This window comes from Rhea americana, unplaced genomic scaffold, assembly GCF_003343005.1.
Source record: "Rhea americana isolate MKP2758 unplaced genomic scaffold, rheAme1 scaffold_574, whole genome shotgun sequence".
NCBI classification, from domain to species: Eukaryota; Metazoa; Chordata; class Aves; order Rheiformes; family Rheidae; genus Rhea; species Rhea americana.
This window is the reverse complement of record NW_028186728.1, coordinates 28,455-52,889: the sequence shown is the minus strand read 5'-3', so window position 1 is coordinate 52,889 and position 24,435 is coordinate 28,455. Positions and strand designations below refer to the sequence as shown.

The window sequence follows — 24,435 nt, the reverse complement described above, 5'->3', positions numbered from 1 at the left end:
GCCGGCGGGGGACAGACGCGCCGACGGCAGCGGGATCTGGTACCAGCGCAGCCCGGACGGACTCGGCGCCGCCACCCGCCGCTCGCCGCCGCGCCCCGGCGGCACCATGGCCCTCAAGGGCCCCGCAGCGCCCCACGGCGCTAGGCCTCGCCGCCGGGGCCGGGCCCAGCCATGGGGGTGGGGCTTAGCTGGGCGGGGTGCGAAGAAAGGGCGTGGCCTGCGGGGGAAGGGGCGGGGCTTCCCGAGGAGAAGGGCCAATCAGAGGCTGGCGGGGGAGGGGGGAAGGGTAGTGCTGGCCCCTCCTACCTGAGGCGCCCACCAAGCACTTTCAAATGGCAACCGTCAATGACGCCCCGCCCCTCGCTTTCTGGCCGGGCCAATCGGAGCGCGGGGAGGGCGGGGAGCCCCGCCTCCTCGTGGCWGGCCAACCCGGCTCTTGGGAGGAGGAGGAAGGGAACAGTCAATCAAGGGGCATGGCCCCGCCCCCTGGCGCTGCCAGCCAATCAGCATGAGAGGCACGAGTAGGCCCCGGTGAGTGTCTCCGCCCCTCAGCTGGCGCCGCACGGCATGCTGGGAGCCGCAGTCCCAGGGTAGCGGTGCATGCTTGGAGGGGTGGTCCCGGGGAGCAGTTGCGGCCCAACGACGTGTAAGAACTTCCGGGTCGCCGGGGGGGCGGGAAGCTACCTGACTGCTTCCGCTTGCCCCGGAAGTTCCGGTGCCTGCTCCGGTGCGAGCCCGGCGGCGCCATGGCGGACGTAACAGCGCGGAGCCTCCAGTACGAGTACAAGGCGGTGAGTGCGGCTTGGCCGCGGCCTTCCGCGCCGCTCGGCCCCGGCAGCGAAGCCCTGGCTGACGGACGGAGAAGCCTGGGCTCCTGGGCCGCCTCCCTTGGCAGCGTGGCCCTTCCCGGGGCGCTCGCAGCGGGTGAAATCCCGTCTCGGGGGTGTTTTGGAGCCCGTCTCTGGTGCGGCAGGCGAGGGACAGGGCGGAAGGTGGCAACTKGGAGAGGAGCCGGTCCCCACGATGCCTCTTGGGCATTTAACTGTGCCTGGATATGGCCGGGACCTGACAGGAGCYGGCTGGCAGTGCCGGTTCTCTGCTAGGCACCGTTAAAAATCAGCCGATTTAAGAGCACTTCTTTATAACATTGATGTTACAAGAGTGGTCAGAAGTTCAGGACTCTTAAAAAACAGAAATGAGAGCAACATCCGCCTTGGAACTAATTTTGAAAGTGCTTTTGTCAGACCTCGAAGTTTTTGGCAGACTAAAACCCCYGTTTCTGGTGTAGTCGTCAGAACGTAACTGTAATGTAACCGAGTGAACGGTATGTGAGCCTCCTGACTGCAAAAAGTTACAGGATGGCGTCAYGTTACTCAGTCCAAGTTTAAAATCTAAAAATGTGGGCTCTTGACGTGGAGATAATTTAGTTCAGCATTCCTTTGCTGTACTGAGCAAAGGAAAGTTAGACATGCTGTACTGAAGGGAGTTTTATGTATTTAGTAGTAATAGAGTCTCTGGAGGAGGCAGAAGAGCCTTCTAAAATTAAGTGGGAGAAGATTGCTGCATTGAAACTGCTTTGGCGTAGGTCACAGCTGGTGCCGACTCCTTGCTCCAACCTGTCTGGGCGCAGTGGGCTGCGCAGATTGCGCTGATGCCTTCACAGGCTTGATCAGTGCATGTTTTTCTTCTTTCTCTTCCAGAACTCCAACCTYGTCCTTCAAGCAGATCGCTCCCTCATCGACAGGACTCGGCGAGATGAGCCGACKGGAGAGGTGCTTTCCTTGGTTGGAAAACTCGAGGGCACCCGAATGGGAGACAAGGCCCAGAGAACCAAACCACAGATGCAGGAGGAAAGACGAGCGAAGTGAGTGATTGACTYCAGCTCTGAGCTTGCTATTTGAAGCCAAAGGGATGCAGAGCTCTAAATGAGACCCTCCTGGTTGCGTTTGGATTTAAAAAGCTCTAGGCAATTAACGTGCTTCATCCTGTCTTTAAGTAATACAACCTCAACTTGTTTTAATTCTGTGAGCACGGTATAATGCAACACTATTTGTAGTGGAAAATGTTCTGGGTGGCATGAATATTGGGCTACACGCTGAAACCTGCCAACTTGGAAGATGCAGAGAGAATGTTTTCTTCGTATGGAGTTGCTTGCTCCATCTCAAGAAACTAATTGTGAAGGCAAAAGCATCGAGTAAAGCCCCATGAGATTACAGATATTGCTGCTACAGCCTTCAGGGGTGTAAAGGAAGACGCACGAAGTCGGTCAGAGTAGCGCCCTGCTATGTTGAACCTCACTGATGCTACTTAGTTGTGTGGGCACCACGATGGCTTGGCTGGTCTAGAGGTTCCTTCTAAATCCATAGATGTTTTAATAAGTACATCTGTTCCCGTGTTTCTGGTAGGGTCATTCTTCAGCTACTAAAAAGAACATCCATACTTCAAATCAGTTGTTTTGTGCTTGAGTGAATTTGGTAGAACTAAACTGAACCGTGAAACTTTTTCAGGTTCGAGAGCTGTGTAAACTCTCTAAACAGTACCTTGTGTAAAAGAGAAGTGACTCCCTGATTCCTACTCCTTTGGCACGGACTTGGAGAAGTGGCTCTGCTTCCTGGCTAACCTAGGTGCTGTCCTCCTTGCCCTTCTTTCTAGGAGAAGGAAGCGTGATGAAGATAGGCATGACATCAACAAGATGAAGGGTTATACCCTGCTCTCTGAGGGCATTGATGAGATGGTGGGGATCATCTACAAACCCAAAACCAAGGAGACCCGTGAGACCTATGAGGTGTTGTTGAGCTTCATTCAGGCAGCCCTTGGGGACCAGGTAAGGACATGGACAGGTCAGCGAGGGTGTCTGTGCTCCAGCAGAGGATTCACAGTGCRTGTGTGAATGTGCGAGAGAGGAATCCATCCTTCGGATGTTTTGGTCTTTCTTTGTAGTCCCACAAGGTGGATTCATTCCCTTGATTCTGTTTTTTGTGCTTGTGGATGTCGCGTTAGTGTATTCGTTACCCTGATGCGTGGTGACGTGTCTCGGTTGTGGGATGTGGCCTTCCAGTGACACGACCTCTGTCCCTCCCATGCCTCTGTGAGGGTGCAGTGCTTGAAAATGACATTTCCTAAATTCAGTGGGGTATTTGTTCCAGGACTCGAGGACAGAAAGCTGAGAAGATTTGGTCCAGAAATAGGAGAGAATAATACGTGGTCACATTCTTTGTTTTGCAGCCGCGTGACATTCTCTGCGGAGCTGCTGATGAGGTCCTGGCAGTCTTGAAGAATGAGAAGCTGCGTGACAAGGAGAGGCGGAAGGAGATTGATTTGCTGCTGGGACAGACTGATGATACCCGCTACCACGTGCTGGTGAATCTGGGCAAGAAGATCACGGATTACGGTGGCGACAAGGAAATCCAGAACATGGGTATGGGCTGCGCTGCAGTGGGCTGTAGCTGTAGTAATGGGGCTGGCAGAAAGTAGTATCACAGTAACTGATACCAAAACAGGTCTTACTCCAGGATTAGTATTCTAGCATAGAGAAGCTAGAAGATCTTTGGATGCTTCTCAAGCGTGAAACCTTTTCGAAATTTGGATGTATGGAGGCGGGATGTGTGGATATGCAAAGCCTGCATACGGTCTCCAGATTTTCAGATTAATTAACTCTGCTCTCCCTTGCAGATGACAATATTGATGAGACGTATGGTGTGAATGTACAGTTCGAGTCTGACGAGGAGGTAAGAGATGAGACACTGCAGGGTCTCTGTGCTGTTCCCTCACTTTTTGAGCCGCTCAGCAGAGGCCACCTGTGTTCGGCTTTCCTCAGGCGTATTGGGGAAGCAAGAATTGGCTCAGACTAGGATATATCTGCCAGGAAAGACAGTTCAGATTATTTTAGATGCTGCTTCCTGGCTTTGGGAGGATTTATCTTGCTAATCTGAGGCTCGTTGTGAGTGCGTGTTACAGAAAACAGATGGTGATATTTAGATCTCATGGGAGAACGTGAGGCATCAGGAGGAAGGGATGAATTCAAATGCACAGTYTGGAAGTATTTTCTAGATCTGTTCTCAGGCATTGTTTTTGGAGAAGGCTGAGAGAACAATAAAAGAGACCAATACAACACTCTTGGAGTCCCTGTAAAACCTCTTTGTAGGACCCTAAGAGCACAGATAATAATTTGATCATGTGGTACAAAGCCAGCAGGCAAGAAGGCTTTTATGCAGTGACCTTAGTGTAAGTATCTGCTCCCTGCAGGCTGTGAATAACTCCAGATATATTAGTTCTTTGCCTCAACAGCAGCAATATGTTCATGTTATAAGGATAGGCTAGGCCACATGTCCTCAGGAATGAGATGCCAGGTTATTAATTTCTGTTGAGGAAAAGCTTCTCTCTGATGTYTGCAAAAGCTGCTCATGGGAACGCCTGTTTCAACAGGAAGGCGACGAGGACATCTACGGTGAAGTGCGTGAYGAGGCGTCTGACGATGACATGGAAGGAGATGAAGCTGTTGTCCGTTGCACGCTCTCAGCCAACGTGAGTTACCGAGGCAAATGTGAAATGCACGCTGGGGTCATCACCAACGCGTTCTGGAGGAGGGCCGGGGATCCTTTTGGTCTGTGGATGGATTTGAGCTTGTTTGCTGGTGGAAAGCAGGCTTGAAGGCTGTTGTCTGGTGGAAACTAAAGTTGACACGGGTGACCTTTGRGTCTGGTCAGCCAAGCGATTGCTTCTGTTGGTTTTCCTCTACCCTGCGTGGGGAGGGATAGGCTCTAAATACTCATTCTGCAACACAAAGGATGTATGCTTGCTTTCCTCATGGAGGAAGATGACTTTGGGGGAATTTCTTTTTCTTTTTTTTTTCTTTTTAAGCTTGTGGCATCAGGTGAACTGATGAGTTCAAAGAAGAAGGATCTGCATCCCCGAGACATCGATGCCTTCTGGCTCCAGCGGCAGCTGAGCCGGTTCTATGATGATGCCATAGTTTCCCAGAAGAAGGCAGATGAAGTGTTAGAGATCTTGAAGGTAAATGGGTGGCTGGATTGCAGCAGTCTCAGAATGCTTCTCTCTGGGAGACAGGAAGCTGCTTTTTTTTTTTCTTTCCAAATTAAACCGTTAAATACAATTGTTAATATGCCATGTGTACCAAGAGGATAGATGAGCACTGGAGCAGAGGTTACAGCTAGTCTTAGATCATGGGAAAACGTTCTTCTGAAGGGAAAATGATTGTTCTTTGTCAGCATTTGCTGGGAGAGCATCGTAAGTCACATCTGTTTCCCTGTTAATTTTGGTGCTGATGCTCRTGTTCTTTTTATTTGGCTGAGTGAGGCAGGGATTCTTGTTCTGCTGGACACAGAGATAACCAGTTGTTCCTCATGTCATCTTTTCCCAGACTGCAAGCGATGACCGGGAATGTGAGAACCAGCTTGTTCTGCTCCTGGGCTTTAACACCTTTGACTTCATTAAAGTGCTGCGGCAGCACAGGATGATGAGTGAGTGGTGTTTCCTTTAACMCTGCCACCTTGTTATTTTCTTGCTTGCTGCTTTGACATGCCTCAAGCATGACCTCAGGCTTTTTACCTGCCATCAGTGTTGCTGTGTGAGGCTTGGGTCCCTGTTACTGGCTCCCTTCTTTTGGCTCTGGCCTTATGCCCACCTGCCATCTCTTCATTTTTGTTTCATCAGTTCTGTACTGCACTTTGCTGGCCAGTGCCCAAAGCGAAGCTGAAAAGGAAAGGATAATGGGGAAGATGGAGGCGGATCCTGAGCTGTCGAAGTTCTTGTATCAGCTGCATGAGACAGAGAAAGAAGATCTCATCCGGGTAAGGCTAGCGGGAACCTGGTAAGATAAGCAGAGAAATCCTGGATTCCTTGTTACTGCCTGAGCAGCCATTGTTCAGCTGTGTGTGTTTTCTCTTTGTGGGAGAGGAGTCTGCTTACCCAGCTGGGATTTTGCAAACGTAGGAAGTGTTGCTTAGGAGACCGCGGAGACGCATCTGATAGGGGAATATATTTATTGTTTGTTATTGCTAAGTCACTCAGATGTTTGCTTTTCCAGGAAAATGTCGGCGTGCACGARCTTCAGATTTTTGCACTGGTGCTCATTGTCTTTTAGCAGCACTGTTTCGCCTCTGAACCCTCTTCATGTGAGGCTCACTGCAGTAAAACTCTCCAGTCACCTCAGATCAGCTCTTAATTGCCAGGAGTTTGAGTGTGACGCACTGGACCAGGCTACCCCTCATAGCAGTGCTCAGCAGGTGTATTGGCATGCTGGATTAGCACTGCTTGGCCTTTGGAGAACAGCATTTCCATGACTGATTTTTTTGTTTTGTTTTGTTTTTGGATTATTACTGCCCTCCTGTTTTTTTTCCCTAGGAGAAAAAAATTGAGAGGGTTATGTTGATGCCAGGGGCCAGTTTTATGTGTTTGGGTTTGAGCAGTGCTGATAGTGTGTAGGGCTCCTGGTGGGGCACTGCAGGTTTGTTGTCTTTATTCCCTGGTTCCTTTCGTGGTGTGTGAGTGCCTGTGCTTGAAAGCAGTCCCGGTATGTGGCCCTCCAGTTGTGCAGAATGGTGGGGTGCTAAGCTGGTGCATGGTAGGAGGAGCTGGAAGCCCCCCAGAAAAGGCTCAGCGGCTCTTCTGCAGGTGCTGCTTTGCAGAGGGTTGAACTGTTCTCTCTTCACTCAGGAGGAACGTTCTCGCCGGGAGCGTGTTCGTCAGTCCCGGATGGATACTGACTTGGAAACCATGGATCTGGACCAAGGAGGAGAGGTAAGATTCTTTAAAGCCATCTGTTCTCAGCACCCAGAGTAAGAGTTAAAAGAATATTTGAAGTGGAATGGGCAGGAAGACGATGCAGGGGAAGGTACAGAGGATAAACTCCTGATCTGCCAAAGAGGCGCTTGCCAGTTGGGTGCAATTGCTTTTGCTTAAGTCTCAGGATGAAAATGGGAGGGCAGGGTTGTTCTCTTACCCCTGCATCTTTCTCCTCTGACTCTCCCTCTGCTCTGTCCAGGCATTGGCTCCTCGACAGGTGCTGGACTTGGAGGATCTGGTGTTTGCTCAAGGTAGTCACTTCATGGCCAACAAGCGATGCCAGCTACCCGACGGCTCCTTCCGTAGGCAGCGCAAGGGCTATGAGGAAGTGCATGTGCCTGCCCTGAAGCCAAAGCCCTTTGGCTCTGAAGAGGTAGGAAACCTGCTTGGCTGGCGCTTATTTGGCACCAGACGTGTTGAGTTCCTGCTGATCTCACGGCAGATTTGCTGGAATTACATCTGTGACTTGTACGCGTTGGAGAGCATGGGCAAGCTAACGGGCCTTGTTTGATCTCTTCCTAACCTGCTCCATGGCGACTGGCCACAGGGCTGTTTCTCTCCTATCCATCTGGAGATAACGTGASCCTGCTGCTCCCCAGGGTGTCTTTGAGATCTCACATGTGCTTTGCAGGCTTCAAGGTACTGAAAAAAGGRCTTTCATCTCAGTGTTTTCCCTTTACAGCAACTGGTTTCTGTGGAAAAGTTGCCCAAGTACGCCCAGGCTGGATTTGAAGGGTTTAAAACACTGAACCGTATTCAGAGCAAACTCTACCGTGCTGCGCTGGAGTCGGATGAGAACTTGCTGCTGTGCGCTCCCACGGTAAGGATCCTGGTGTTTGGGTGCCYGCTCGCAGCCCCTGTCGTGGGGAGTGGGAAGGGTGCCACTTACCATGCTGCGGCTGTCAGAGGAGGTTAAACTGTTTACGCAGGAAGGAGTGGCCATTGCAGATATGCCCTCACCTTGGAGAGGATGCGAATTTGACGGAGCTGATTCYGCTTTTGTTCTAGGGAGCTGGGAAAACAAACGTGGCGCTTATGTGCATGTTGCGGGAAATAGGGAAGCACATTAATATCGACGGAACCATCAATGTGGATGAATTCAAGATTATCTACATCGCACCCATGAGGTCCCTGGTGCAGGAGATGGTGGGCAGCTTCGGGAAGGTAATGCAAAGCATGGGCTTTCCGCTGCTTAAATTGTAGATGAGCTTTACTGCAGTGACTTCCTTCTATTATGCGCGGTATGAACGAGTAGACGAGTATGAATGAGAGACGAGCGTCTCRAGGCTGCTGCTGCTCTAACGCTGCTCCTGGGGAATGTGTGTTCATCTGCTTAACCACCTGCGGGCTTCCTCCTAGCGCCTCGCAACTTACGGCATCAACGTGGCTGAGCTGACGGGCGATCACCAGCTGTGCAAGGAGGAAATCAGCGCTACCCAGATCATCGTCTGCACCCCGGAGAAGTGGGACATCATCACGCGCAAGGGAGGAGAGCGCACCTACACCCAGCTKGTGCGGCTCGTCATCCTGGTGAGCAACACCAGTGTCTGTAAAGCCCTGGTGTGACGGAGGGGGCACAGCGACACACGCTATGCCTCCTGGCATTGGGGTTCTTGAACGTGCGTCAGCTATTAGAGATGTGTTGGTATCCTTGGTGCTTGAGCATCCCACGGCTGCYGACAGACTCAGTCTGGGGGCTGTGGGATGAGTATGCTTCAGCCCATGCAAACAGGCTGTGCTGGGAAAGAAGAATAAAACAGATACTTCAGCTCCAGATTGGCTCTATTTAACTTTGAACTTGTTTTCTCCTTTTTAGGATGAAATACACCTCCTCCACGATGACCGAGGACCTGTCCTGGAGTCTTTGGTAGCCAGAGCCATCCGCAACATTGAGATGACCCAAGAAGATGTTAGGCTTGTTGGCTTGAGCGCCACCCTTCCAAACTACGAGGATGTGGCTACGTTCCTCAGAGTAGACCCTGCCAAAGGCTTGTTCTATTTTGATAACAGGTACCTGGGAAAGCTGAGGAAGGTCTTTCTCTATCAGACTGTGGCTAGCTGTGTCTATGTCAAATGATACTAGAGTCTCATTGGGCCTCTGCTCTGCTTAGCCATGCATTTATTTGCTTTAGGATTTGTTAGGAAATGTATGTTAAAGGCTGGAGAAATTAAGTACATCCTTAAAATGTGTGCCAGGGATCCCGTGTTGTCATATTTGCAAGAATATGCTTTAGAGAAGGTAGATAAAATCTGCTATGCCAATGTGCTGCAGAAGGTGTTTGGAGAAAGCCTGAGAAAAGGTTGTGATAGCTCCTGARACACCATTTGGCTTCCTTAGTGTGTGCATAGCAAATGACTTCCAAGAGACAGGAGTAATTTGATTAGGCATGACTGCAGCCATCAGATCTCTGAATATATTGAGGCCCAAGGGAAGGGTATTGAACTTGTTACCCCAAAATACTGAACATATTTAGAGGAAGTGCATGGCAGAACAACTGCCTCTTGACAGTATGTTTGTATTAGGTTTCTTCTGCTGCTGCTCATTTACGGACTTAATTTTGGGGATCTTTGTTTTTCTTACAGTTTCCGACCTGTGCCCCTAGAGCAGACTTATGTGGGTATTACAGAGAAGAAAGCTATCAAGCGCTTCCAGATAATGAATGAGATTGTTTATGAGAAGATTATGGAGCATGCTGGAAAGAACCAGGTTTGGTCCTTTGTTTTGTTGTTCCTGACGCAGTTAACCCCGATTCTTGCCTGTTGCTGATGAAACTCCTTTGAGCCGCATTTGCTGTAGCTGCAGAAATGCTGCTGTGAAAAAGAGGGTAGGCTTGGTTGGTCAGTGGCAACTGAGAAAGGGATGTAAGCTTCTGTTTCTCACCTTATGCCAGGTCTCTGCTGAAAGAGTGACCTGTCTTTTTCTAAGATGACAGAGTTCTTGTGATGCTGCTCCATTAGATCAGGAGCTGTTAGCTCTGTTTAGGTTGTGTCAGCACAGTTTGCAGAGCATCTGGACTAATTCTAGAGCTTCCTGTTAAAAACTTTCTCAACCTGAGCATGAGGAGCAGTTTGGGTCAAGTATCTTTGCCAACTGCACCCTTAGTGATTTCTCTCTCAACCATGGTACCATGTGCTTGTTTGACAGGTCCTGGTGTTTGTTCACTCCAGGAAGGAGACTGGAAAGACTGCCCGGGCTATCAGGGACATGTGTCTTGAAAAAGACACCCTGGGTCTGTTCTTGCGAGAGGGCTCAGCCTCCACTGAGGTCCTGAGGACCGAAGCTGAGCAGTGCAAGGTAACTGCCTGGGCGCAGGCTGTTCTGACACAGGGCAATAGCAGCAGCGCAGGTACAGAGATGCCGCCAGTAACGTGGTGCAAATTTGCGGCCTTCCTCTAGTATCTGTGCTACCTTCTGTTGCTGCTTTGCTTCCTAACATTACTCAAATTAGGTAGAAAACCTAAAGGTAGTTGTGTTCTTAACTGTAGAACCTGGAGCTGAAGGATCTTCTGCCCTATGGCTTCGCCATTCACCACGCTGGTATGACACGAGTGGACCGGACCCTAGTGGAGGATCTGTTTGCTGACAAGCACATTCAGGTGAGCCTCAGTCCCCGGGAGGAGTTGCTGCTTCCTCCAGGGCATGTTTGTTCCAGGTAGGTACTGCACAAAAAGTGCTTGAGCTATGTTTTGAAATAGCCCTTTGTGCAAAATGAAGAGGGTCAAGCAGAGGTAGCCTCCATCCTGTTCTGCTGCAGCAGGTGCCTGATGAAGGGGAGTCTTGAGTTTCACATAAAGAATAAGAACTAAAAGCACAAGATCATGAGTGGAGAGGGCAAAAACTTCTTCCCTAGGTTTAGATGGGTGTTTAAAGCTAGAGGCACGTCCCTGAGCTGTCTCCCGTACGGTTACTACATTGGTAAAACCCCACCCAAGCGAGTTCATTGGTTGTAACAAAAGTTTCATCGTGGAAAGCAAGCATTGAGCTTTATCTGGTCTTGGAGATCTAACAGCTTGGTCAGAAACTGGCTTTTCTAAGAACAAAAATGTTTTGTTCAGCCTGGAGTGAAGCTTGTAATGTGAAGAGCTTTACAAATTGGGCGAATTGTGAGCAGCATAAACTGAATGCCAGGAAAGCTGATCCGGGGAAGTAAAAGTTTCTTTCTGGTGGGAAATACCGATGTGCTGGGATCCTCCTCCATGTTGACCTTTTCAGTGTGGCTGTGTTATAAATGGATAGCAAAGGATTACCCAATGATCACACAGTGAGCTGGCAAATTTGGACAAAGGCCTCAGATCTTGCTGTTTATCAGATCTCCCTCCACTGAGCTGTTGAGAAATGACAGTTGTCAGTCATTGTCGTTGCTGTGCATGTTTCTAATGTCAGGACCACCTTTTTCCCCCAGGAAGGGACTTCTACCTAGCTTTTGCTGACCATTGTTTCTGCTTCTATAGGTTCTGGTCTCCACTGCAACACTGGCTTGGGGCGTGAACCTCCCTGCTCATACGGTCATCATCAAGGGGACGCAGGTGTACAGCCCGGAGAAGGGACGGTGGACTGAGCTGGGTGCTCTGGACATCCTGCAGGTGAAGTTCTGCTACCAAACTGACTGGGGTGACCTGGGGCAGGTTCTTTCTCCTTTCCCACTGGTGCACGTTAGGTCTGTTTTTGTATTTTTTGGCTGAACGGCTCCTCATTCTCTGCTGTTCTCTGCTGTCTCAACTGGACAGTCTCAGTTGTTCTGAGAGCTGCTTTGCTGTGACGGCACAGGAGAAGCAGATTGGGAGGAAAAAAACATTATTTCTCTCCTAGTATCTTGGCTACATGCATCTGGGATATGTATATGTGTCTCCTGCCACTTGGAAGTAAAAGCAGACCGAGAAATCTGAGAGCGATGTCCCAGGACACGTGCAAGAAGAAATGACCAAGCTAAAAGCTCTTTTCCCTTGCTGACCTCACCTTCTCTTCTCTTAGATGCTGGGGCGTGCTGGAAGGCCTCAGTACGATACTAAAGGTGAGGGGATCCTCATCACGTCCCACGGAGAGCTGCAGTATTACCTGTCCTTGCTCAACCAGCAGCTCCCCATAGAAAGTCAGATGGTATCGAAGCTCCCAGACATGCTGAATGCGGAGACTGTGTTAGGGAACGTCCAGAACGCAAAGGTGAGTGGGGATCAGCAGTGGGACTGGTCATGCGACCTTTCCTCAAGGCAATCCTGGCAGCGGTGGGGTCACTCACAGTGGGAAAGGGTCGCTACAGAGGAGCCAAGAAACTTGCAGCCTGTTTTCTCTCTTCAGTGTTGGAGAGCAAATGTAATGCACGTTTTTAAGAGGTCTGGAAGGGCAGCTGTGAGAACTACAGACCTGTAAGGCTGACTTGTGTGCTAGGCAAATGGGTAGATGCTTCTGTAATTCAGAGCAGGCTTAGGGTTCTCCACATGGGTAGACACTGGGGAAGAGCCTGTGTGTGGGCAGTGGGTTTTTTTTGTTTGTTTGTTTAATTCTACTGTATTCTTTCTACATTGGAGAGCAGTGTGTGTACAGTGCTGCTGGGCTTCAAAGCTGTGTGGTTTAACATTGACCCAACAAGATGCAGCTGGTTCAGCCTGCTGTGCCCTACACTAGTGTTGGGAGTACTGGGCTCTGAACCAGTGTCACCCATGCTTGCTGGGAGAGATGTTTGTAGGCTGTGGCTCTGATGGCACCGTGGTGCTTCCTCAGGATGCAGTGAATTGGCTTGGCTATACCTACTTGTACATCCGAATGCTGCGCTCCCCCACTCTCTACGGGATATCCCACGATGATTTGAAGGGGGATCCGCTGCTGGACCAGCGCCGCCTGGATCTGGTTCACACTGCAGCCTTGATGTTAGACAAGAACAACCTGGTGAAATACGACAAGAAGACGGGGAACTTCCAGGTGAGATGGGACCTTGGAAAGGTGCTGTGACTACGCAAAGCTAAACAGGAGCATCCTTTGGCTGAGAGAAGGGATGCAGGAGCTATCCTACTGATTAAATAGGCACAGCCCCAGGGGATGCTGCATCATTCGGAGCTGCTGTGTTGGATGTCTGATTCCAGGGATCCTCACAGCTGACYACTCTGTCTGTCACTGTTGTGTTTGCCACTGCCTCCTAGGCAACTTCATGTTACTGCTAAATTTTCATTGCTTTAGAGGCAGTGAGATGAGAAGGCGAAGGTGCGAGATGTGGAATTTTGTGCCAAAGCAGCTTTCCTGGGTGATTGGTAGCCTGAGAGTGTATCTTTAGCTTGTCTCCTAGCCCTCCTGCAGGCTAGTTTCTGCTCAGCATTTTCCACTGATGCCAGGAACAGTCAGATAGCTGCTTTCTGCTTCTTCACTCTGGCTGTTGTCCTTGTCACAGGTGACGGAGCTGGGCCGCATTGCCAGCCATTACTACATCACCAACGAGACAATGCAAACTTACAATCAGCTCCTTAAACCCACCCTGAGTGAAATCGAGCTGTTTCGGGTCTTCTCACTGTCCTCAGAGTTCAGGAACATCACCGTAAGGGAGGTACGGAACCAGATCCCCATCCTGAGTGAGACGGCCTTGAAGTCATCTGTCTTGATACTGCAAGGGACGCTGCAGAGCTTTTTCTGTGCAGGACCATTCTCATCTCTCTCCTCCGTTGGTTTCCTGCAGGAGGAGAAGCTCGAGCTTCAAAAGTTGCTGGAGCGAGTTCCGATCCCAGTGAAGGAGAGCATAGAGGAGCCCAGTGCCAAGGTGAGCCCTGCTTGCTCTCACAGACCCCCCCCTCTCACAGGGGACTTCTCTGTCTGTCTTGGGAGAGAAGAGTGATCCTTGTGACAGAACTGTCACACCAATGCCATGTCAGTCTTCTGCTCTGCAAGAGTTTTGTGTTTCCCTCCCTCTGTGTGACATCCTGGACTGTAAGAGGAGCTCAGATTAGCAAATACTGCTTGCCTTAGTTGAGCGTGTGAAAAGCAGTCAATCCTTGTTGATCACTCCTGCTCCTCTGTTCTGCTGCACATCAAAGCCCACCTGGATCGGGTCCTAGTGTGGAGGGGTTCCCAGGGCCCTGAGAGACTGGTCCCTCTTTTCTGTTTCCACAGATCAACGTGCTCCTCCAGGCCTTCATCTCCCAGCTGAAGCTGGAAGGATTTGCTCTGATGGCAGACATGGTGTATGTTACCCAGGTGAGTGAGGAAATGTGGCTGGAGCTTCATCTCCCCCTAGGTGTGTGCAGTCCATCCACTTCTTGGTCTTCCTGCTGGTAAGAAGGCCTCATATTTGTACTTCAGGGCTTCAGTTTGTGTTCGTAAATGGCTTTGATAATAGCTGGAGCTGTGAGTGTGTGAGGAGGTCTAACACTGTGTAGGAAGTAGATCTTCTTTGGAATCTTTTGTTTTGTAATCAAAATCCTGCCTTAATTCAGCTCTAGAGAACTACAAGGTAGCCTTGTCCTTCTGCCACAAATCCCAATTTCTGAGGCAGGAAATCAAATATTTGCTCCACTTGTGGGCAGCTGGGATGCAGAACCCGAGCTCAAACCTCTTTTTCTGCAACTGGGTAGTAAAATGGATAGGGAGGAGGAAGAGTCGAATGTTACGATCTCAGCCAAACTCTGAGAGCTGCTCTCTGTTTCCCCTAGTCTGCTGGACGGCTGATGCGTGCCATCTTCGAGATCGTCCTGAACCGTGGCTGGGCCCAGCTCACTGACAAAACCCTTAACCTCTGCAAGATGATTGACAAACGGATGTAAGTGAGGWCTCAGGCTTTTTCTGATCACAGCCTGCATGTTTCTCACATAGGAGGGCTTGTGGCCAGATTCTTGGCTAGGTCTCCAGTGTTTGCGGAGATCAGTGCTTGTGCCAGTCTGCATGTCTGGCTGAGGGCTGGTCTTCGACAGTGTGACAAATGTGATGCTCTGAAGGCTGTGCCTCTTGTTTCCTTGCTTGTCTCACCTCATGGTGTCCTCACAGGTGGCAGTCCATGTGCCCTTTGCGCCAGTTCAAGAAACTGCCTGAAGAAGTAGTGAAGAAAATTGAGAAGAAGAACTTCCCGTTTGAACGGCTCTATGACTTGAACCATAATGAAATAGGTACTGAGATGCAGGGCAAATGCTATAGGGGGAGATTTCTGCCTCTTTATTCTTCTGCACTCTGTTTCAACCCAGAGACTTGGGGTGATTTTTCCCATATGTCTCAAGTGGCAGAATTGGTGAGGATCTTGGGTAAAGCCTGAGAAAGACAATAGCTTTACCCTAGGACCTTAGTCTACCTTTCTGGTAACACTTAGATCACCGATACTGAATGTTGTTCAATTCAAAAGCCGTTGGTCACCCTGGGGTTGTATCTCTCCTGACAACAGAGCCTTTCTTTTGCAGGGGAGCTGATCCGAATGCCAAAAATGGGCAAGACGATCCACAAATACGTCCATCTGTTTCCGAAGTTGGAACTCTCTGTGCACTTGCAGCCCATTACCCGCTCTACCTTGAAGGTAGAGCTCACCGTCACCCCTGACTTCCAGTGGGATGAGAAGGTGAGCTTTGCRCTGGAGATGAGCCACCCTCAGTGAAGGGGCGGAGTGGGGGGGAGTTAAACGTTGCGGGGCTAAATACCGTACTCTGAGGTAGGAGGGCACTTCTAGAGTGGGATTGCAGTGGGAGAGCTGATGTTCAGCCCTTGGAGGTCTGGAAAGAGAAGGTATGGACTCTGGTATGAAGATAAGAGCTCTCCTTGCTCAGGTGCACGGTTCATCTGAAGCCTTCTGGATCCTRGTGGAGGATGTGGACAGCGAAGTGATCCTGCACCATGAGTACTTCCTGCTGAAAGCCAAGTACGCGCAGGACGAGCACCTCGTCACCTTCTTCGTGCCAGTCTTTGAGCCGCTGCCCCCACAGTACTTCATCCGGGTGGTCTCCGACCGCTGGCTCTGTAAGTCTCCTTTCTGCCAGCCGGGCTGGGAAACCACAGAGGCCAGGCCAGCCTCTGCGCTGTACAGCGGGGTTCTCACTGCAGCCTGAGTAGTTTAGGGTAGTTCAAGGCCTCTCCTAGTGCAGCGCTGGGGAAAGGCTTTTGAGAGGCGAGTGACGTGAGGCTGGGAATCCTGATGGGGAGAGGGAGCTCTCAGAGATGAAAACGTTTCGAGTCTCTCTCTCTCTCTGACAGCCTGTGAGACCCAGCTGCCTGTTTCCTTCCGCCACCTGATCCTCCCTGAGAAGTACCCTCCTCCAACCGAGCTGCTGGATCTGCAGCCGCTGCCTGTGTCCGCTCTGCGAAACAGTGCCTTCGAGAGCCTCTACCAGGACAAGTTCCCCTTCTTCAACCCTATCCAGACTCAGGGTGGGTATCAGTTCTGCCCCCTTCTTCTGAACTCGTTCTCTATGAGTTCTCGTCCCTTTTGGTATTCACAGTCCCATAGCCTGGACTATGTGGGGTTCATTCATGTAATGTGAAGAACTTCTGTAGCGAATAGTGTATCTCCTCTACCTCCCCTAGCTTTAGGGATCTGATGTCTTGAAATCATTCTCTGTGGGCTGAGGTGTCTTTGACAAGTTTCTAGAGCATGCCTTCCACATATCCTGTGGTTTGAGCCCGGCAGCAGCCTGTCCGGGGCTGGCTGGCAAAGGCAGAGGTACTCCTGGAAGCTTTATCCTTGCTAGCATTGGTGGCTCAGGTTTGCAGAGCCAGGTAGTCCCGAACATCTCCATTGAGGCTGCTTGTAGGGACAGGATTGGGAGCAAAGCAAAGCTGCTGTGTCCATTTTTCTCTGCCTGGGTGTAGGCAGAACAAGGCACTTACACTTGAGGTGTGAGCTACTGTGATGGACTAGATCCCATTTTGTTCAGAGGATCTTGGGCAAAAGCTTTTGAAGCTGCCTTTTCTGTAGTTCCTTGTGTGGACTGGGTCAAGGCTGTGTTCTTGCTCATTGCTCAAGCTTCAAGAGAACTCTTCTGGAGTTAATATGAAGCTGTTCACTTCATGTCATTCCTCTGTCCCCAGTGTTTAACACGGTTTACAACAGCGATGACAACGTGTTTGTGGGTGCCCCCACGGGAAGCGGAAAAACCATTTGTGCGGAATTTGCCATCCTGAGGATGTTGCTCCAGAACTCGGAGGGGCGCTGCGTATATATCACCCCCATGGAGGCCCTAGCAGAGCAGGCAAGTCCCGCAGGCTGAGGAGAACTAGAGCCCTACTCTGGTTTACATTTACTTCTCAGCCCCCCCCCCCCTTTCTCTTTCCTTGTCCCTTCTGTGCTGTCACATCCCTCAGGATGATTCCTGAGATTTCTGATTAATTATGAGCTACCAGTGTCTCTGGGGGAGTAAAGAGACACCACCCACTGCCACTTAAGCTGTCTCCCTGCTGATGCTGGTGTGTATGTATGTGCATGCATGTATCTCCAGGGATTTGGTGGGATGCATTCTGGTTCAGGATTGACAACAGCAACCCTTGCATTTTGGCAGGTCTTCTTGGACTGGTACGAGAAATTCCAGGAACGCCTCAATAAGAAGGTGGTCTTGCTGACGGGGGAGACCAGCACTGACCTGAAATTACTGGGCAAAGGGAACATAATTATCAGCACCCCTGAGAAATGGGACATCCTGTCACGGCGTTGGAAGCAGCGCAAGAACGTCCAGAACGTCAACCTCTTCATTGTGGATGAAGTGCATCTCATTGGGGGCGAGAACGGGGTGCGTCTGGGAGGGGAAAGGGAGCAATTTGTTTGAGTGATGCTTATGTTTGTGTTGGTCCTGGGGCTGGCAGTAGAGCTGCTGTGGAGCTGGATGGTTTTTCATTCCTAATGTCTGGAATGAGGATGGCTTTTCCTGCTGGGAGTTTGCCCAAGCTCCAGGATGGGTTTGCAATAGGAGGACTGAACCCCTCAGGAAGTTGAGGCGTGAGGAGCCCAGGGGTGAAGGTGCTTGGGCTGTGGTGGCTGCAGCTCAGCCAGGAGAGGTGACCGAGATGTGGAGTCATCCTACACTTCTTTCTGTAACCTTCCCTGTCCCATCTGCAGCCAGTGCTGGAGGTCATCTGCTCCCGGATGCGCTACATCTCCTCCCAGATCGAGCGGCCCATCCGCATTGTGGCCCTGAGCTCGTCCCTGTCCAACGCCAAGGATGTGGCACACTGGCTGGGCTGCAGCGCCACCTCCACCTTCAACTTCCACCCCAATGTCCGCCCCGTGCCCCTGGAGCTGCACATTCAGGTAGGGCTTCGGTGACCTCCCTTCATTTCACTTTTCCCTCCCCTTCTGCCGGGTCTCCAGACGGCATCGCTGCCTGCTGCTCTCTCTGCAGGGCTTCAACATCAGCCACACGCAGACTCGCCTGCTCTCCATGGCCAAGCCCGTCTACCATGCCATCATGAAGCACTCTCCCAAAAAGCCAGTCATTGTCTTCGTCCCATCTCGCAAGCAGACACGACTCACAGCCATCAACATCCTCACCACGTGCGCCTCGGATGTCCAGAGGCAAAGGTAGCAGAGCTGTGTTGGGCTGGGATTCCTTGACAGTCGTTTGCCCCTCCTCTGACTATTTTGGCAGCTCTATTGGGCTGAGAGACAACTAATGATGGAAAATGCTGGTGACTCAGTCTCATTCGATGTCACTTGGGTGTTTAACCTGTCCGGAGAGGGACAGGGTTGCTGGGCCTGATGACCGTCTCTTCCCCCTACCATGGCAGGTTCTTGCACTGCGCAGAGAAGGATCTCATACCGTATCTGGACAAGCTGAATGACAGTACTCTGAAGGAGACGCTTGTGAATGGAGTGGGCTACCTCCACGAGGGGCTGACAGCCATAGAACGGCGAGTGGTGGAGCAGCTTTTCAGCTCTGGTGAGGGCAGGTTGGGGGCAGGACAGTTGTTGGACCTGTAAACGTTTTTCTCTGGAGCTTGGCAATGCCCTCAGCCTTTGAGCTGGAGATAGCAGCTTGCCCAAGACTGRTATTACTTCTCTGCCTCACTGGTCCAAAAAAGCTGCAGTTCTAAGTTTCACTGTCTCTCTTGGGGCCTTCCTGTATGCTGAGGCCTGTCTTCCCAAGCACAGAACCTCCAGATGTTTTTTTTTTTTTCCCTGAATTTCTTTGCCTGTTTTCACTTGCGGCGTGCAAGTGTTTATGCCAGAAAGGTGCTCTGCCTGCAGGATGGGCTCTGCYTGCTGGCTGACCACTCTCCACGTGTCTTTCAGGAGCAGTTCAGGTGATGGTTGCCTCCCGCAGCCTCTGCTGGGGTATGAATATTGCTGCTCACCTYGTGATCATCATGGACACGCAGTACTACAATGGGAAGATCCACGCGTGAGTATGGCAGGCAAGACCYGACGTGGTCTGCCTTGATGTTCACCCTGCTAGTTCAGAGCTGTACCGGGCACGAGGGGATGAGACTCAGATCCCAAAGGGTTTCGTCCCTGCTCTGGTAGAGGTGAAGCCCTGGGCAGTGGAGTGGTGGTAGCTTTCCATGAAGTGGCTGCCGTTCGCTAAAGCGATGCTCTCTCCATGTCTCAGGTACGTGGATTACCCCATCTACGATGTTCTGCAGATGGTGGGCCACGCTAATCGTCCGCTGCAGGACGATGAGGGCCGTTGTGTCATCATGTGCCAGGGATCCAAGAAGGTGGGTGAGGAACTGGGCACCGTATCCGGCCTATGAATACTTATCTCCTAGTTGGGGTGCGAATTTCTCCTCATGGCTTTGAACCAGCTGGGGCAGCCCTCATTGAGAGCACTCTTTTGGGGATCAGGAGAGCTTTTACAGCATCCCTGGTCCCTGGCTGGCAGCTACAAAGAGCAGTGCATGTGTCCCAGTTACCAAGCTGTTTTGCCCAGCAGCATTTTGTAATCCGGATGTGCAACAAACAGGCTGAGGGATCTGCTGAACAGTGTGTGTGTGTTCAAAACCACATCAAGCATCCGCTCCCAAGAGTAGGACAGAGCCAGCACTGCTAACTTATCATCCTGGGCACTTCCTCCTCGTTGTTCGCGATGCCTGCAGCTCGTTTATTTGGTCCCCTTTCCTCCTTAGGATTTCTTCAAGAAGTTCCTCTACGAGCCCTTGCCGGTGGAGTCGCACTTGGACCACTGCATGCATGACCACTTCAATGCTGAGATTGTCACCAAGACCATTGAAAACAAGCAAGATGCAGTGGATTATCTCACTTGGACGTTCCTCTATCGCAGGATGACCCAGAATCCAAACTACTACAACCTGCAAGGTAAGCGGGGGGGGGGGGCGGTCTGCACTGAGCTGAATGATCCAAGCTGGGTGTATGTAGGGGGGCTGATAGGGAGCCTCTGCCTGTACCCTGTGGGCTCTGCTTCCGCAAGAGCAGCTTTTCCCCATCCTGGGAAGTTTCTGAGCCCCTCTGCAATGCTGCTGTCTCTCCAGGTGTGTCCCACAGGCATCTCTCAGACCATCTGTCTGAGCTGGTGGAGCAGACCCTCAGCGACCTGGAGCAGTCCAAGTGCATCAGCATTGAGGATGAGATGGATGTGGCTCCTCTGAACCTCGGGATGATTGCAGCTTACTACTACATCAAYTACACCACCATCGGTACGGGCTCTGTGAAGGCCAGATAAGGGCTCTGCGAAGGGCAGATAGTGCGCACCGGCACTTGCTGGCGCTTCTGCTCTCAGGAGAGAGCTTGTCCATCCGCACACATTGCTCTCTGTGCCAYGGGCATTGGAGAGAGTGTGCCGTGAGTGTGGTCAAAGGCTTAATGCTGTGACACTTCAGGGTGAGGTTGTGTGTTGCCTGCCTAAAGCCATGTTGTATTTTGGATTTTAATGTTGCCTGGTTCTCCTTGACTCTGCTATCTCTCTGGCTTCCCCAGAGCTCTTTAGCATGTCCCTCAAYGCCAAGACCAAGGTGCGAGGGCTGATTGAAATCATCTCCAACGCTGCGGAGTATGAGAACATCCCCATCAGGCACCATGAGGACAACCTGCTGCGGCAGGTGAGAGGGRGCAGCATGTCTGTGCCAAGCTGGGCCACCAAAGTAACTGTAGYATTTGGAGCTGCAGGGGACAGAGGTGGCTTCGTGCCTGATCTCTCCAAGATCATGGGAGAGATGCTGCCTGTGTTCTCTGCTCTGCGTGGTTAAAGCACTGATGGGTTTGTTTCTCTCCATAGCTGGCCCAGAAAGTTCCCCACAAGCTGACCAACCCCAAATTCAACGATCCCCACGTCAAGACCAACCTGCTGCTGCAAGCTCACTTGTCACGCATGCAGCTGAGCGCCGAGCTGCAGTCAGACACTGAGGAGATCCTCAGCAAGGTACGGTGAGCACGGTGGCACGTAGAAACAAGCGGYTCCTGCCTGCCCGTACCTGCCTGTGTCGTGGGTTGTTCTGTGCTGCCTTCTCACCTGTCCTGATCCCTCGCACCCAGGCGATCCGGCTGATCCAGGCATGTGTGGACGTGCTGTCCAGCAACGGCTGGCTCAGCCCCGCGCTAGCCGCGATGGAGCTGGCGCAGATGGTCACGCAGGCCATGTGGTCAAAGGACTCGTACCTCAAGCAGCTGCCTCACTTTACCTCTGAGCACATCAAGCGCTGCACGGACAAGGTAARTTCTGGGGAAAACACCATGCCAGGGAAGCGGGGGATGGTCTGGGAAACCTTGGTTCGAGCAGGGCAGCCCTGAGCCTCTTGGTTGGCCAAAAAGCAGCTATTTTGTAAGGCCAGGCAGCGTTGTGTAGGTGCTGGCAGCCCGTGTCCTGTTGCTCAGGCTGGAAAGAGGGAATGCCAGGTTTACAGCAGTCCCTGCTGAAGGCTGACATTGGTTGTGATGTTGGGTTCTTGTCACGKTGCCAAGCCTTGACCTGAGCAAGGTGGTTCCGCTGAGGAGCTCTGGGCAACCACAAGCCTGAAAGGACGCTCCACTTCTTCGTGCGTTCRTTGCAGGGGGTCGAGAGCGTCTTCGACATCATGGAGATGGAGGATGAGGACCGAAACGCCCTGCTGCAGCTCTCCGAYGCCCAGATCGCGGATGTAGCCCGCTTCTGTAACCGCTACCCCAACATCGAGCTCTCCTACGAAGTGGTGGAGAAGGAGAGCATCCGCAGGTGAGGCCTGGAGGGCCAGCGCTCAGTGCGGCCCCCTCGGTGCTGCTCTGCCAGCACAGAAGACACCCTAATCGCCTCGTGGTTTTCCCCACACAGTGGGGGGCCTGTGGTGGTGCTGGTGCAGCTGGAACGCGAAGAGGAGGTCACCGGCCCCGTCATTGCACCCCTGTTCCCCCAGGTACGTGCCAGATCTCGCATGTGCTGGGTGGCTTCAGCCAGCATCTCCCACAGGGGGCTCGGTGACCCTGGGGAGGCGGAAGGGCACAGCTTCCTGCTCGAGACAAGGATTCATTTTTTTTTTTCTCTCATCGGCAGAAACGCGAGGAGGGCTGGTGGGTGGTGATCGGTGACTCCAAATCCAACAGCCTCATTTCTATCAAGCGGTTGACGCTGCAGCAGAAAGCCAAGGTGAGCAGGGGGCGGCGTGGGGCGGACGCGGCTGCGGCGAGCTGGAGCGAGGCGCCTGCGGCTCCTCCGCTGCGGTGCCGCAGCCCAACGCGAGCCCTTCCTCGCCGCCTAGGTGAAGCTGGATTTCGTGGCCCCGGCCACGGGGACACACAACTACACGCTCTACTTCATGAGCGACGCCTACATGGGCTGCGACCAGGAGTACAAGTTCAGCGTGGACGTGAAGGAGGCGGAGAGCGACAGCGACTCCGACTGAGGAGGGCTCCCGCCGGCCCACCGTTCCCCCGCCGGGCAGCCGGCCCTGCTGAGGATTCGCYCGGTGTTCAGCGAGCAAACCTGAGCCGTTGTAGCGCTTGTGTCACGTCTGTTCGTGTGACTGGCATATGTCACTCGCTGTTTGTGCCGCCTGCCCCGCTCCTTAGAGCGTGGGACTCCCTCTTCTCCCGTGCTACGTGTCTTTTTAAGATGTTGATGCTTTGTACAGTGKTTTTTTTAGACAGGAGCTGCATGCAGAAACATGATACAACTGCAGCAGCTGGAATAAATCTCAAGCCCTTTCTTGGCCTCTGCAGTGGTTGGTCTGTAAAGGGGGAAAAACAGTCTTGACCATCTCTGCTCTCGCTTTTGGAGGATCCTGCCGTGATGCTGAGGGCCCTCTGACTGTCCTTGGGGCYGGGGGGCTGTAGGGCTGTCAGCCCATCTCTGGGGTTAGTGGGGATGGCTGGGCTCAGGACGAAGGAGGTGTAAAACCCCCTCCCCGGAGGGCCTCTCGCCGTGCAGAGCTTGTCCAGCCCCCAGTGTAGCACTTAGGGCCTGTTGCGCGAGCCTGCTCGCCTCCGAGGGCGACGGGCACGACGTCTGCACCAGCGAGGCTGGCGCTGGTGCCAAGGGAGCGGCGCCAGCGCTGAAAGGAAGAGCCGGAGTCCTGTACCAGGACAGCGCAGGTTTATTGAGCTTAGGGCAGGAGTCCTGGGGCACGCGTGCCAGCGCAAGGAGGCACGGGGGCGAGCAGCTCAGCACACCTCGGGCCGCTGGTACTTCCAGAAGGCGATCTCCCCGTCGTCGCTGCAGGAGGCCAGCAAGCCCGGCTCCTTGGGGTTCCAGGCCACGCAGTTGACGTCCTGCGAGTGCGCCCGGGGCACGTGGGCCGCCAGGCTGAAGGTGGGCTGCTGCGAGGCCACGGGCGAGCTCTCCTCGAACACCCGGATGGCGTCGTCGCCGCAGGCCGTCGCCAGCGCCCCGGTCAGGTGGCACCTAGAGCAGTTGGCGGCGCAACAGGTCACCGAAAACCCCCAGGAGAGGGAAAAGCGCCCTCGACCCAGCCGCACGAAGGGCAGCCGGCGCGGCGGCAGCCCACTCACCACGCCACATCGTAGATGGTCCTCGTGTGGAAGCCCGAGAGGTTGCAAACACACTTCCACGTGGGATCGGTGCCACTGCAGGCCACCCCTGGAAGGCAAAAGAGAATAACCTGAAATCCCCTGTCAGGTGGGAATCGCGGAGGTGAGCAAGGCCGCTGGGTGCCCTGGCTCACRCCAGCAAAACCCGTGACCCCGGGGAGACGGGCCCGGGTGTCAGCTGTGCCTGTCACCGCAGGGTCTCCAGGGCAAGGACGGGCGGAAGCGAGTCTACGGATCGGGAGCTGACGTGGAACTGCTTGGACCGCGCGCCAAGGTCATTAACGGCGCCAGCCTTTCACCTCCAACCGCCTGGACCGCGCGGCAGGAAGGGAAAACGGCTCACCGGGCCGAGCCAGGAAGCGACAGTTCGGACTCCTCGACCGCGYGCGGTGCCGATTCTTCGGGCAAGTTCCCTGCCCTCCGTTCTTCCGCTCTCGCAACCCCGCAGCGAGCGCGAGACGGGGCGAGAGCAGCTCTCGGCGCGCTCACCTTCCTCGTTGCCCGGCTTGTACTGGCGCCAGATGCGCACCGTCTTGTCGTCGCTGCAGGAAGCCAGGCGCTCGCCGCTGCGGTCGAAAGCCACGCTCCACACCGTGGACTCGTGGCCCTCCAGCGTGGCGCAGCACACCCAGTCGTCCTCCTCTTCGTGGTAGAGCTTCACCGTGTCGTCGTAGCTGGCCGAGGCCAACAGCTGGAGGAGGGCAGAGGAAAGGAAATAAGTGCGGATGTTGCACGGAAAAGCGCAGCGGGAGGCTGCACTGATGGCCAGCAC

The 24,435-nt window shown here is 52.8% G+C and overlaps 3 protein-coding genes across 3 annotated transcripts in view; 1 reads left to right on the top strand and 2 right to left on the bottom strand.

Annotated features, from left to right (window-relative positions):
• Positions 1-748, bottom strand: part of FAM178B (family with sequence similarity 178 member B) — a 4,892-nt gene extending 4,144 nt beyond the window's left edge. Inside the window, exons 1-2 of the mRNA XM_085319187.1 lie at positions 685-748; positions 307-367 (exon numbers count right to left, since the gene is read on the bottom strand). Of these exons, the coding sequence (XP_085175313.1) occupies positions 307-367; positions 685-748 (125 nt within the window). The remainder of the gene's footprint in view (positions 1-306; positions 368-684) is intronic.
• SNRNP200 (small nuclear ribonucleoprotein U5 subunit 200) lies at positions 696-22,821 on the top strand. Its single transcript, XM_085319191.1, has 45 exons — positions 696-791; positions 1,701-1,864; positions 2,653-2,824; positions 3,226-3,418; positions 3,673-3,728; positions 4,426-4,524; positions 4,861-5,013; positions 5,381-5,480; positions 5,674-5,810; positions 6,676-6,759; positions 7,004-7,177; positions 7,487-7,624; positions 7,813-7,968; positions 8,164-8,334; positions 8,621-8,814; positions 9,388-9,511; positions 9,950-10,099; positions 10,291-10,401; positions 11,257-11,388; positions 11,777-11,965; positions 12,524-12,721; positions 13,185-13,337; positions 13,467-13,547; positions 13,898-13,981; positions 14,437-14,543; positions 14,768-14,886; positions 15,172-15,326; positions 15,532-15,721; positions 15,956-16,129; positions 16,790-16,950; positions 17,257-17,484; positions 17,811-18,002; positions 18,094-18,272; positions 18,479-18,630; positions 18,984-19,092; positions 19,300-19,408; positions 19,817-20,006; positions 20,180-20,344; positions 20,625-20,746; positions 20,923-21,066; positions 21,180-21,356; positions 21,695-21,855; positions 21,952-22,033; positions 22,171-22,263; positions 22,376-22,821. The coding sequence occupies exons 1-45, from the start codon at positions 747-749 to the stop codon at positions 22,517-22,519; spliced, it is 6,411 nt and encodes a 2,136-aa protein (XP_085175317.1). The 5' UTR covers positions 696-746; the 3' UTR covers positions 22,520-22,821.
• Positions 22,822-23,191: 370 nt separating this feature from the next.
• On the bottom strand, positions 23,192-24,351 carry CIAO1 (cytosolic iron-sulfur assembly component 1; the record flags this gene model as incomplete). Its single annotated transcript, XM_085319186.1, has 3 exons — positions 23,192-23,517; positions 23,625-23,712; positions 24,153-24,351. Coding segments are annotated over 3 exons (528 nt in total), but the record flags the coding sequence as incomplete, so codon positions are not given.
• Positions 24,352-24,435: the final 84 nt, after the last annotated feature.